This window comes from Schistocerca americana, chromosome X, assembly GCF_021461395.2.
Source record: "Schistocerca americana isolate TAMUIC-IGC-003095 chromosome X, iqSchAmer2.1, whole genome shotgun sequence".
Taxonomy (NCBI): Eukaryota; Metazoa; Arthropoda; class Insecta; order Orthoptera; family Acrididae; genus Schistocerca; species Schistocerca americana.
The window spans coordinates 688,749,894-688,763,356 of NC_060130.1; the positions used below are offsets into that span (position 1 = coordinate 688,749,894).

General features: G+C 40.7%; 1 protein-coding gene across 1 annotated transcript; it reads left to right on the plus strand.

The window, feature by feature from the left end:
• The first annotated feature begins 757 nt into the window (after positions 1-757).
• LOC124556250 lies at positions 758-7,034 on the plus strand. The gene is made up of 2 exons (XM_047130238.1): positions 758-1,282; positions 6,963-7,034. The coding sequence occupies exons 1-2, from the start codon at positions 758-760 to the stop codon at positions 7,032-7,034; spliced, it is 597 nt and encodes a 198-aa protein (XP_046986194.1).
• Positions 7,035-13,463: the final 6,429 nt, after the last annotated feature.

A 13,463-nucleotide genomic window follows, 5' to 3' on the forward strand; every position in this document is an offset into this window, starting at 1 on the left:
TGGTTTGAACTGAACCACGATGACCAGCGAAGACGTATCTGGCCATGCTCTGGACAGCGGTGGAACGCTACCCTGACTGTCGTCCGCCATACGTCCCGACAACAAAGTGTGATGGTCTGGGATGCAATCTCTTTTCTTAGCAGAACCCCTTTGGTTGTCATCCGCGGCACCCTTACAGTGTACAGGTACGTCGACGATATTCTACGAGCCGGCCGGTGTGGCCGTGCGGTTAAAGGCGCTTCAGTCTGGAACCGCGTGACCGTTCCGGTCGCAGGTTCGAATCCTGCCTCGGGCATGGATGTGTGTGATGTCCTTAGGTTAGTTAGGTTTAATTAGTTCTAAGTTCTAGGCGACTGATGACCTCAGAAGTTAAGTCGCATAGTGCTCAGAGCCATTTTTGATATTCTACGCCCCGTTTTGTGGTCCTTCATAGCAAGCCGTCCTGGGCTTACATTTCAGCAAGACAATATTTAGGGGGAAAGGCGATGTGCAGGACTGCAGTAACTATAGAGGTATTAAACTGATGGCACACACAATGAAAATTCGTGAAAGAGTTATTGAAGCAAGATTACGCAAGGAGACTGTGATGTGTGAAGAACAGTTTGGGTTCATGCCTGGAAGAGGAACGACTGATGCAATACATGCTTTGAGGTGGATAGTGGAGAGACACGGGGAGCTACAAGCCGATCTACATATGGCTTTCACTGATTTGGAGAAAGCATATGACAGAGTCCCAAGGGACGAAATATGGAGAAGCATGAGAGAGCAGTGCGTGCCAGAGACGTATGTGAAGGTAGTGAAGGAAATGTACAGAGGAGCAATGACACAGGTGAGCAGTAGTGTGGGCATGACAAAGGAGTTTCCAGTAAAAATAGGGTTACATCAAGGGTCTGCGCTTAGTCCCTACCTCTTTGACCTGATTAGGGATGTGCTGGTGAAAGATGTGAAGAAGGAAGCGCCGTGGAATATGATGTTGGCGGATGATGTGGTTCTTTGTGAGCAGAGCATCGACAGACTTGAGGAAAAGCTGGAGGATTGGAGGAAGGCTCTAGAAGAAAGAGGGATGAAAATTAGCAGGACAAAGTCAGAATATTTATCACTGAAGGATGTGCAGATGAGGTCTTGCAAGATCCAGGATGATGAGCTGAAATCGGTCTACATATTTAAATACCAGGGGTCGTACATACAGAGGGACGGACGACTGGAAAGCGAGATACAACACAGAATAAATGGCGGTTGGAACAACTGGAGGAAGTTGAGTGGAGTGATGTGTGACAAGAAGGTGAGCACTGGGTTTAAAGGGAAATTGTACAAGTCGGTGGTAAAGCCTGCTATGATATATGGGGCAGAGACATGGCTAATCACAGTAGCCCAGGAAAGGAAGATGGAAGTGGCGGAAATGAGGATGCTAAGGTGGGTGTGTGGGGTAACAAGGAAGGACAGGATTAGAAATGAATTTGTTAGTCGAGCTGTGAAATTGGGACCCGTGGGGAAAAAGATACAAGAGAGCAGACTAAGGTGGTACGGACGCTTACCGAGAAAAGGGGAAGAGTGTATCGGAAACAGAGTTGAAGATATAAAGATTGAAGGAGCGAGAAGGAGAGGATGACCGAAGATGAGATGGAAGGATAAGACATCCGGGGACCTAAGGGAGAAAGGATGGAAGAAGGAAGAGGCAATGGATAGAGTACTATGGATGAGAAGGATCCAGAAGAGCAACGCCGACCCTACGTGACGTGGGACAAGGCGACGATAAAGAAAGAGAGAAATAAAGAAAGAATGCCAGCCTGTACACGGCAAGAGTTTCTACTGCTTGATTCCGTGTTTGCCAAAAACTACCTTGGCCAGAAATGTAGCTGGATCCCTCGCCAGCTGAGAGCGTTTGAGGGCCCTCCAACCAGCTAGGGATTTTGACGATGTAGCGCACCAGATGCGTTTGTTTATTGTTTTATTCTTATTTTTTTATTTTACATCTTCTTTGTTCGAAAGTATTCCTTGACCGCGAAAATATTGTATTGACTTCCACGTAGAAAATGTTTTGACAAGTATCAGATTGGACGAAGATCTTTTAACAAGGATTAGATTGGACATAAAAATAAAAGATATGCAGGTTCGACTTTGTATGACAGTAATATTTAAACGGCACGATGTGATATAGCATTTGGCCGTTCTGCTCTCAGACAATAAGTGCACAGCCGTGACTCATACATCTGAAACATCGAGAAGCTCACACAACAAATTAATGTAATCAACTACAGGAGCCTGCAAATGACATGCAGACACCATTTGAATAAAATTGAATTTATTACTCAATAAATAATAGTAATTATTCAATAAGTAGTACAGACAGACTTGGAAACACACCTCATGTCGTTTGTAAAAGCGACGACGAGAGAGGAAGTCCTCTTCTACACAACATTTTATCCCAAAAATATGAAAGAGTCACAGATGTCTTTTTAGCTTCTCACCTGCGATGCCTATGCGCTACATTTCATAATGGCTTTTAATATGTTTCATGTTTTATGTAATATTTTTCTTCTCATAGGTTCAGCTTATGAATTTACAAACAGAAAAGTGTAAAATTAACACACTTACTATAAGCTACACTTCATTGCCCTCCAGAATTCTGAAAGTTATGGTTCACAAGCACCTTACTTCCAGAATTCAGCTGAAGTTAATTAATAGCGATGGGGTATAGCTTTTTTATTCACTTACAAATTTTTTATTCCAGCTGCACCTTGTTATACATATTAACAGAAATGACTTAAGGTGTAATAAGTACGAGCGTTTATTGGCTCGCTCAGGAGGGCTGGAATTGTTCTAGGTGTCATTCAAACAAATATTTTGTTTTGTTCGGTTATTCGGGTGTGTGACAGGCAAAATGGACTATAAAACCCCGATCTGAACCTTCAGATTCCCTCGTTCTGAATAATTTCTGATTACAAGGATTTTGAATAATTAACGCAATTACATAAAAATTACAAATAATAAACAATAACTTATCAACTTGTTAAGAATAAGAAAAGATTTTAGCATTCAGTTCATGAAATATCATACAAAACATTTTATATAAGTTTTTTCAGTATATTTTCACACATTGTCATGCTTCAGCGTTCATGTCTGCAATTTTTAATAAATACAATAGTTCTCGTACTGTTTTCTTTGAAATTTTCGCAATCGAAGTCTATTACAAGTTTGTGTTTCAGTCTGACTATACTATGGAATCTTGTTTTCAGATTTAGTTCACATAGTTATTGTTTTGCAGAACCATTGTTTATTATAGTGGTCTGTCGATGAAAAGTTCAAATTGTTTGCTGTGTGATGAGCGCCATTGGTTGAAGATTGCAGTGACATCAGCAAGGCGAGACTGGGGCCAATGAGATATACAGGCCCTGCAACGAACTTATGACGACACGCTAGTCGGCTTGTCCGCCACACTTCGCGAACGCTTGGCTCCGTGGAGAGCCGTCGAGAAATCAATACGTTATTGAAAAGGTATCCACTAAAGATCACAATACTACCGTGTGCTGTCAAGAATCTGCATGAATTTAAGCACTCAGTCAAGAATTACTAAACTCGTCTGAAATAATTACTCGCTCTCCGCCGAAGATAGCTGCTTGCAGTCGTAAGACCTGTAGCGTCACGTGCTGTGTCGTATGCCTCGGGCGAGACGGCTGTAGGACGGTCGCATTTCCCAGCACCTCCGAGTCGCGTCCTGCCGTCGACAGGATCGCTCGGTTGATCTATACTTCCAGGACGACCTCTTATTGGGGTTGGTTACTTTCAACAGTTGTACAGCAGTATCAGCTCTCTACGGTACGCAGTTTGTCTTACCGTACACAAAAAAATAGTGTCAATACATCGCCATTTTTGCACAATAGTTTACAATGGTTGTTTTGAGAGTGTGTGCTTTTATTTATTCGGTCCGTATTCGATACTGGGGTCTCAGTTCACATCAGTATGATTAGTTTTTTTTCATATTTATTTACACATCAACAGTTTTCTTTTATCGCTAGGCGTTACGTATTTTTTTCATTCATTAGTGTCACCAACACAAGCTTTTCTTAAAGTGTCATCGTATGGTAGGTTTTCATCTCAGTTTCCTGTTAGTTCATAACTGCACTGTTCACGAGCTTACATTTTGAAAGAGACAATTGACTGGCACTGTCCTGCCTTGGTGGACTCCATAATGCATGAACAAAAGAAACAACAGGTTTCCCCGTTTTTACCCTGTGTTCGACCCACCACGGCAAGACCTTAGTAAATGTTGTACAGTCTCATATTTAGGAAAACATGATAGCACTTGCCGCCGCGCTGCGTTGTAACTTAGCTCCTATCTGGGAAGTGCTTTACTTTACTTTACTTGAAGATTTCATCCGCTGCAGAATCTGCCATTGGATTTCCTCCGCACTTCACCTCTTAACTGTTCGAGATCACACGAGGCAAGGCACCCCTTCACTATACTTTCGTTCTAGTTTCATGTGTCGCTGCTCATATATCACTTGCCAGAACTGCTCTTTAAATCCCCATGTATGAGGTCTAGCTAATCGAGAATCAACATAAACCGCCTTCTGTGCACGCATTAATTTCTCTTTGAAATGTGCAGGTAATTTCGATTTTAGTAATTTTATTACGTCATAGTGTGACATGAGTTCATCCAATATCTCGTCATATTCAAATAGAGTTCAACATATTTCCATAAACATTTCCAACAAGACTTTCTCGAACTTTTCATACGTTTGACGTATTTCTGCTGTTTCTATAGCCCATAGAGCGGCATCTCCTCGTATATATATATATATATATATATGTGTGTGTGTGTGTGTGTGTGTGTGTGTGTGTGTTACGGCCAAAGCCCGAAATAACTGGCCGGCCTCCGGCCACATCGCAAAGTGGCCAATGTCGCTTTAAATTGGCCAGCCAATGTCCGACCTTTTCCTGGTTTCGGGATTCGTCCGGTCAATTCGTGAAGTGGCTAGGAGCTATCGGCCAAACGCCGAAGAAAGAAGCAAAGCGGATATGATTGAACAATTTCAAATTGCATGAGTCAGGGGACGGCCAACATCGCTTGAAACTGATCGCACAATGTCCAATATTTTCTTTAGTTCTGGCTAGCCAGTTTGCGAAGCGGCGCAGGCAGATCGGCCAGAATCGGAAGATAAATAAAGAGTGAATAGAAACGTATAATTTCATGCTGTAGACAATCTATTTATTTTATCAATCTCACTTATAAAAATATAAACTTTATGCAATCCTTCCACTTTACAAACCTTTGTTTTAACACAACCGATATTCACTTATTACAACAAGTTATGCTTGTATGACAATTGAAATTAGACAATATTTTCTTATTTCTACATTTGCATCGGTTTGTGGCGCATTTAGTAGAGCAGTTGCATCGATTGTATCTTTTGCCACTGGTCAGTGACTGTAAAGACGACATGGTTTGTCCACGGATTCCAGAGTAAGCAGTTTCTCGTGCAGAATAGAGAACTCGTTTCTGGAATATAGTTACTTGAGATCACCTCGTTCTGTTCCCAGCATGTAGAAAGTGCCTCTGACGTTCATTACAGCTGCAAAAATGCTTCTGGCATGTCCGCTATCTCTGTCAACATCTGGTATACGGATGCGAACATTGTTTTCAAGTTTTGCAGGTGGAAATTTTGCATCTGAATTTTTAAGCATCTTTGCACCTTATGCTTGCAAATTATCGTGATCTTCTTCCCTTTTCTTCCAGCTTTCTTGTTTATTATAACATAGTTTGCAAATAATTTTCCCTCCGTATCCTTCCTCCGCTTTATTAGTTCTTCCACAAATTGCATCCACATCTTTGCCGCAGGATATACAACAACGAGCTCCACTACAGTCTTGTTCACAAACCATACAGAATATTTTCACTTCGTTATTGTCACGTAACTAGTCTCGACTCTCTACCATTATTACCATCCACGACGGCAGTTTCATCGTTGGGAGTAGTCCCTACATTTATAGCATCTTCCATTTCTTGTTCGACTTTCTCAAGGACTTCCTCTGTCACTGCGTTATCAATAATTTCTTTAGGCAGATTTGAAGTGCTCAGCCCCACTTTTGCTCTATAGTCAAACATTGCCTCGTATGGCGACTGCTGAATTTCTTGATGGAAAGAATGGTTTTTCATGAATAGCATGAATCGAAGACTCGCAGCCCAATGTTCTGAGCTATTTTTCTGCATCCATGTCATTATTATATTTTGTACATCCTGGTTGGCCCGTTCGATGGACCTTGGTTTTGACTCTGTCTGGGGTTTCTTTGTACCAGTTTCAGTTCAGGCCACATGTTATTTAGCTCATTTATAGATCGGTTTGAAAACTCTCTACCATTATCTGACTGCAGCACACTTGGGGTACCTGTAGTGATAAAGATGTTAAACAAATGGTAAGAAACTTCTTCTGCTTTTTTGCTTTTCAGGGGTCGCAGTAATATAAACTTGGTTAAGTGATCTTGGTAACTGAGTATATACTTTCACTCCCCGTCAGGGCTACTTTGCATGTCTATCAGATCTATCCGGCATTTTGAATTAAATTATTTAAATATTAGAGGTTTGGATACTAAACCTTTCTTTGGATTAGACAGTTAAATCTGAGAAGTCTTGCATAAGCGAGGATACAAAGTAATGATCTCTTTGGTGCCGTTTTTGTGCTTAAACTGCAGTTTCTTCTCCATCCGTTTGAGACCTCCATTTCCTATTTTCAAGTGAATACCGAGCAATATTTCGAACAGCTCCTATGTATGGACTTAATACAAAATAAGGCTGTTGTGTAATAAGTTATTTTCCGTCAACTTCGATAACTTCATATTTTCCTAGTCGACGAAAGTCAACACACTCTTTTCTCTGCTTTGCTTTGGCTTGTTTAACATCCTCTATAAAAGAACAGTATCTATCTCTTGTGATTATTCCGCTATTATTTGCTTTTTCCTTTCAGCACCGTGTCCAGGAACCTGGTTTTCATCCAAATGTCGTTTCTGCATTTGCATGTATCCCACCTTCATCGTGAATGTCGTTCCCATGTGAAGTAGCCATGGGTCAGCCTACGGAAGAATGGTACGAAAAATTGAAATCGAATGTATTACATGTGATGAGCCTAGGTCCTACTACAAAATAATTAGTACCGGTATGATCGAGTACTGATTTAGCGCACGTCCATTAATTACGTGAGCTCAAAATGGAGGAAATTAGTCCGGCAAAACCCCACCAAATCTCATTTAAAGGTGGAGGGCAATTAAAATCTCACTTAACTTTTTAATTCAGAAGAACCCAATTATTATAAAAGACAACATTTTGTTTATAAAATTAATCACGAGCACAGACAATATTGAAGTACATACCAGCCTTTATGGAGACTGTAATTTGAACTGAATGCATTATACGTGCGTATGCCCAGGATTCCCCGATCTGAAAGGCGTGCCGCACAAGTGGCAGATTACATTTGGGAAGTTCCCTCCCAGAGCGGCCGATTTCGCACATGTAAGTCACGAAAATCTGCGACTCACAAATGTGTGTTATTGTGTTTAAAATGAATTTGTACCAAAACTTTTATAATGTGTGTGTTAGTTGGCCTGGTGACAAGTCGAAACAAATGTCACAGAGAGAGGGTAATCTTTTGTGAAAGGAAGCTAAGCTCAAGTTCACTGACAAGAATTCTCTTAGTGATCAACCAACATTAGAAATTGAGAAGGTACGTAACGATAAGGCTCGGAAGACGATACAAACAATTTTGTCTTTCATATGAATAGTAAGGTTCAGTGACGTTAGTCTACATCAGTGATCTGTTAAAACGGTTAGGCCTACTACTTCCAAGAACCTTTTTGTCGGTCTGTCCGACGGTTACAAACATGAATACTAGGGCTTACTTAGGGTTGTTGCGTTTAAAGCAAGGTGTTTTCAAGTGTTAAAAAGGTGTTTAATGCAGCCTGCCAATGAAAACATTATTTATTTAAAGTTTTAAATCAGTTTTTAAACGAATAAAAAGCTTTTCACTTTACGTGTATATTCTAATTTTTTTACTAGAGTGTTTTATACCGATTACCGTAGAGGAAGCACACGAATGCAAATAGAGTGAGTGAGGAATTGGGGGAGGTAGTATCGCCACCTAATTTGTATTAACTTATTTGAAGAAATTATTTAAAAAAAAAGACTGTGATCATAGACAGCCATTTGGCAGCTGTCAAAACAAATAATTTAATTAAACTCGTTAAAATGAACTTCACAATAATGTAGTTATCATTTACTGGTCCACTTTCACAGAAAAAAAGTAATACATGAAAGACAAGCTTTAAGTACGTTTAGTAAATATGTTGTTTATTTAAAAGGGCCATGGTAGAACACGAGTGGAGGGGGGTGGAGCGGGGGTCGGTATATCACATTTCACGAAACTTCACAAATGGAAGAAGTGGGAGCAAATAAATAAAAAAACAGACAAACAAAAAAGCAGCTCACTTAATTAACCGACGTTTCCTAACCATATCTGAAAAATGCACAAATACCACAAATAAAAATTCCAGAAAACGTAGCAGTACTCACAATTAATCCAATCTACCAAGGAGAAAAACAAGGCGCAGAGGCAGGACCTTCTCGGAAAAGTATCAGCTACCACGTGCACGGCACAGTTAACACTGAAAGTAAGAGAAGTGCTGCCTACCGCACATTGTTGCCTCATCACAGTACGCGGTGCGATTTAGCCAGGGATTTCCCGACGTAAGTGCAATCACATCGCGTTTTGGCCAGCAGTGTCAGGCCAATTCGTGAAATGGCTGGCCAAAGTCGAATATACGCCGATTCTTTCAAGTAACAGGACTTTGGTCAACCCTCTCAGCCAAAGTGCGAAATGCCCGGCCAGTTAGCGATCTGGTGGGTCTTCGGGCTTTGGCCGTAACATGTATGTTGTTACTGATTTTTGTTGGTCGTTCCAGGATTGAAGCAATACACATCTGAATCCTCTCATGAAAACGACTGGGTGTGGAGATTTCTCCTCCGGCAGAAACCTCGCAGTTTTTCAGAAGGCTTTCTTCTAACACAATAGCTGAAAAAGGCGGTCCTCTGCCTACTTGTTTGAATGAAGTGTTCGTACATGGACTGACCAGTCTCGCTGTTTCTCTGTATTGTCTGTCATACAGATGCGAATTACCGAAAACGCCTCCGGCGAATGTTCTTAGCGGTGATCACTCATGCACGGTCCCGTTGGTCATGGCTAATTATGGCCGCATGTGACTGGCCCGGGCATTTACTTCTCGCGCCATTGTGTATTTCGTGTTTTAATTCTTCTTTAATTTGTATTAGATAACTCTTTACAACATCTTTCGATGCGCTGAATTCACATAACACTTCTTGGCACACAGCCTGTCCAGCTACTAAGCGATTCATTAATGTGGGCTTCCTGTGTCCGCAGCCAAGACGGAACTTCATTTTTGAGTTCTTGACACTACCCGTCAAAACGGTCCTTGATTCTGACTTCCTGTTCCATGACCATATTTTGAAACTGTTTGGTAAGTTGCTACACAGAAGTTTCGAAACTGACTGTGCCGTCTTTAATGAGCCTGATTTTTCATATAATCGTTCTATTTTTGCCGGTATACCTTTGTAAGAGTCCCTTAACCCTCCAGTTTCGGAACGTATTCCAGTCATTTTCATTAATCTGATCTGACTGTTCTTTTTCTATCTGATCAAGCGTTATTTTTATCTGATCTGCTTGATCTTTTGATCCATGATCAAGTGTTAATTTAATTTGATCGCACTGTCTTTTGCCATGTTCATTTAGTTTGTTACTGATGTCACGTGAGTTCGATCAATATTAGCCCCATTATTGTGTCTAATACTGGCATAACTTACAAGAGCATCTGCTATTGCAGAATGTTGAACTGCTTCTGATGGGGATGGGTGTATTGTTCCTCAATCACAATGGCGATCGCGTCTGTAATGTTGACGCTAGGCCGCACTATGTTACCATTTTCGACATTCTCTTAGCCTTTATTTTCACAACGTGCTCTATGTTATTCATTTTGTCAATTTTCGTCATAACAAAATTAGAAATTTAAAAAAAAATGTCATTAACTTTACTGGAGCGTGCATGCGTGTGAGCAAAGCAATTATCAGTAATTGGATTTCTTACAGAACTTTCCAGCAGAAGCGCGCCACATAAAAAAAAAAATAAAAATAAGAGAGAGATAAAGAGAGAGAGAAGTAGCGCCGTAGCGCCGACATTTAGCTACTCTCTGTCCATAAGCGGTCATCTTAATGCCACGAGCTTTGAACATGCAACACTTAACTCAGTTACAGATTCTTTAAATTGCAAGTCGAAAATTTTGATAGGATATGATCCGCCTACAATAAATCTCACGTTTATTGAAATTAATAAGCAAGTAATTAATCAAGGAAGCCCGTATCTGGTATTTTTGTTGCTTGCGGCGATGGCTGCAATTTAGTTTTGTAATGCTTGACAATAATTTGGATGTCCAATACATGCATATTATGACTCCCTTTAAGGTTCTCTTTCTCCTCAGATTCGTCTTTGTACTTTTCTCTCGTCAGGTGTCCTGTTCAGCATGTTACATGTAACAAGGAAATATTTCTGATACATGTACATACAATTTGTTCAGAATTGAAAAAAAATATGCAGCTTGGACTCTGTATGAAAGTAATTATTTGAATGACACGAGGCGATATAGCATTCAGTTGTTCTGCTCTCAAACAATGAGTGCAGTATCCTGACATATATATCTGAAATATAGAAAATCTCACACTATAAATTAACGTGATCAGCTATAGGATTGTACAAATGGCTTGTAGTCACATTTGATTAAAGTCAATTATTCAATAAATAGTACAATACACAGAGAGCCGTAGAAACATACCTCCTATCATGTCGTCTGTAGCAGTGGAGGTGACAGACGAGAAGAGGAAGTCGTCTTTTATACAATATTTAGTTTCAAGAAAAATGAAAGTTTCACAAAGAATGTCTTTTTCAACATCTCCCTTACAATGCTTATGCACTACATTTAATAAGAACTGATTGGTTTTTAATATATTACACGTTTTATGAAACATTTTTCTTTACTCAGTAATTGGTTCATCTTAAGAATTTACCAGAACAAAATGAAAAATTAACACACTGATTATAAGATAAGTTTCATCATCAGGGGTGCAAATCCTGGTCTCATCGCCTGGCTGGGGACATCAGGGGTCGGCAGGCACCGAGTGGGTCGCGCGGCTGGGACGGCCTGACTTCACCTTTTATCCAACGTCCCTGCAGCTGTAACACCAGCAGGCGGTCCTGTCACGACGGCAGTTGTGCGGTGGTGGTCTCATGGCGTAAGGCCGGACTACAGAAGATGCTGACTCGATGACTCGCTGATTTCGTCCCTAGCCTTTCCCTACGACTAATATTTATACGAGTCAGTGCGGGATTGTTGTTGAGTGGTGTCAGCAGGTGACACATACGTTGTTTGCCGTAACAAAGTCGAAGTGTCGTCGATTACTTTGTTGATCACTGACCGGACAGTCATGCTTCGGCACATGTGGCTTAATGCTGCACTAGTGGGTTGTGGAAATTACTATGCTTATGTCAAAGGCCTTTGGCTTTACTCGCGCCGTTATAGTGACAGCCAATTAGCAAACCATTCCTCCTGGGTCATTCAAATAACGAGCAGCTTATGGACTTCATTTTTCATTGATTACGCTGCGGTTTGTCGAACCCAGATTTCCAGAGTTATGAGTCGTTGAGCGCCACCAGTCATTCGTAGCAACAGCTAATGTGCGTACTTTAGTGGCCACATCACCGTGCAGCACGATGGTAGAATTTTGTACCAGAGGATTTGAGGCTTTGGCTTATCGGTCAGATCGTGAGAACATTACAAACCTGCATGAGAAAGGACCTCGACTGTAAGATGTGCTACATGCTAACAGCGTTGATGATTTTTGAAATGAGACGGTCGATAGTGGGCAAACTTATGGTAACGGGACATTTCAGATTCAAAGACGGATAACGATCATATCGCAAGTTCAGTGATAGGACAAGGCTTCTGGCCTATCATGTTACACATGTGACAGTTGCACAAGCCACCTTCCAGGTCACCCCAATCCCCTTCCCCACAGGGATTCCCAAACTTCCCATACACCTGAAGTAATTGTTGTATGTGGTACATTCAAGGTCACCCCCATTCCCCTCGAATCCCCCCTATGTTTCTGGAGCAATAGGAATCAAGTTCCCCCTCCCTCTTCTCCTCCTTTTATTTCTAGATCAAACGCATGGACTTCATCATTCCTGCTCTGTACACAGCAGGGACAAGAAGGATCATGGAGCGCCAGCAGCAGAGTTATCCTACTTAAAAAATGACGGCAAATATTACCATAATTTACAAGATACACGCTTTCAATTTACAGTGTTTAGCTGAATTACCATAATATTATGATGTTAAGGCATTTGCTGCAAAAATGGCAGAAAATATTAGTCCCCTAGGTGAACTGTGTCACAAAGTGTTATACTACTTAAAAATGGTATCTAATATTACGACAATGAAGGTCCAAAATCGCCACCATCAAGTTTGTATCTTAATTTCACGCTATTAGCAGCAAAATATTGGGCATTTTCTGTAAGCACTCCACCTGTCATAGCTATTTACAATTGCAACCTATTTTTCCATAAGTACCCGCTCTTTAAATATGAGAATGAGCACCTCCCACAGTGCGACAAATAAACTATTGTTAAGAGAAATGCGTCCCTGCATTACTAATACGTGATTTCATAGTTTATTAAGAAGCCATGGCATAAGCCCTCTGTCGCCATCACTCTGTCTGCATCTTATGGTTTTAATAATTGACAATCATCACACTGCAACAAATACAGCGTTGCCACAAAGTGGAAATGGTCAAGGAGTAGCTCCTTTCCAGTATAAAACGAATATGTAGTGATGCTGTCATTGTGCAATAATATGAGCACACGAAAGTTGGCTGTGAGAAGTACACTCCTTCGAGATGAAAAAGCGGCTGCAAGCTACACTCTTTCCATCTCTAGTTTTTTTAGATATTTGAATGTAAGACATGTGGAAATCTAAGTTATACATCCAGTTACATTGCTCTGCTGGAGTACTTGATATTCTTAGCAAGCAAATTCCATTTCAAAATCAGGAGGAAGTTTATAGGCCATAAAATACTGTAGTTTTTTAATGGAACACTTGCTAATGGCTTCAGGGGATACCCCACACAGCATCACTGTACTTACAAAATATGACTAACAGACATACAGTAAACTACGTGACATGAAGGACGATTCAATTAAACTGTGAGAAAAATCAATAAAGGCTTGATTCGCTTGAGAAAGTACTAAAAGCACCCGTAAATTATTGTATATGTTCTATACATCCCAAACATGGACCGTAGCCAGAAGCAAATTTTTTGTACAGCTGCAACAATTCACTATCTCACTTACTCT

Excerpts from the sequence above, each read along its gene's own strand:
- LOC124556250 (XM_047130238.1), top strand. The coding sequence starts at position 758 with ATGAGAGAGCAGTGCGTGCCAGAGACGTATGTGAAGGTAGTGAAGGAA. Across the intron at positions 1,283-6,962 it reads GAGTGATGTGTGACAAGAAG|CACCGTGTCCAGGAACCTGG; the intron begins GTGAGCACTGGG and ends TTTTCCTTTCAG.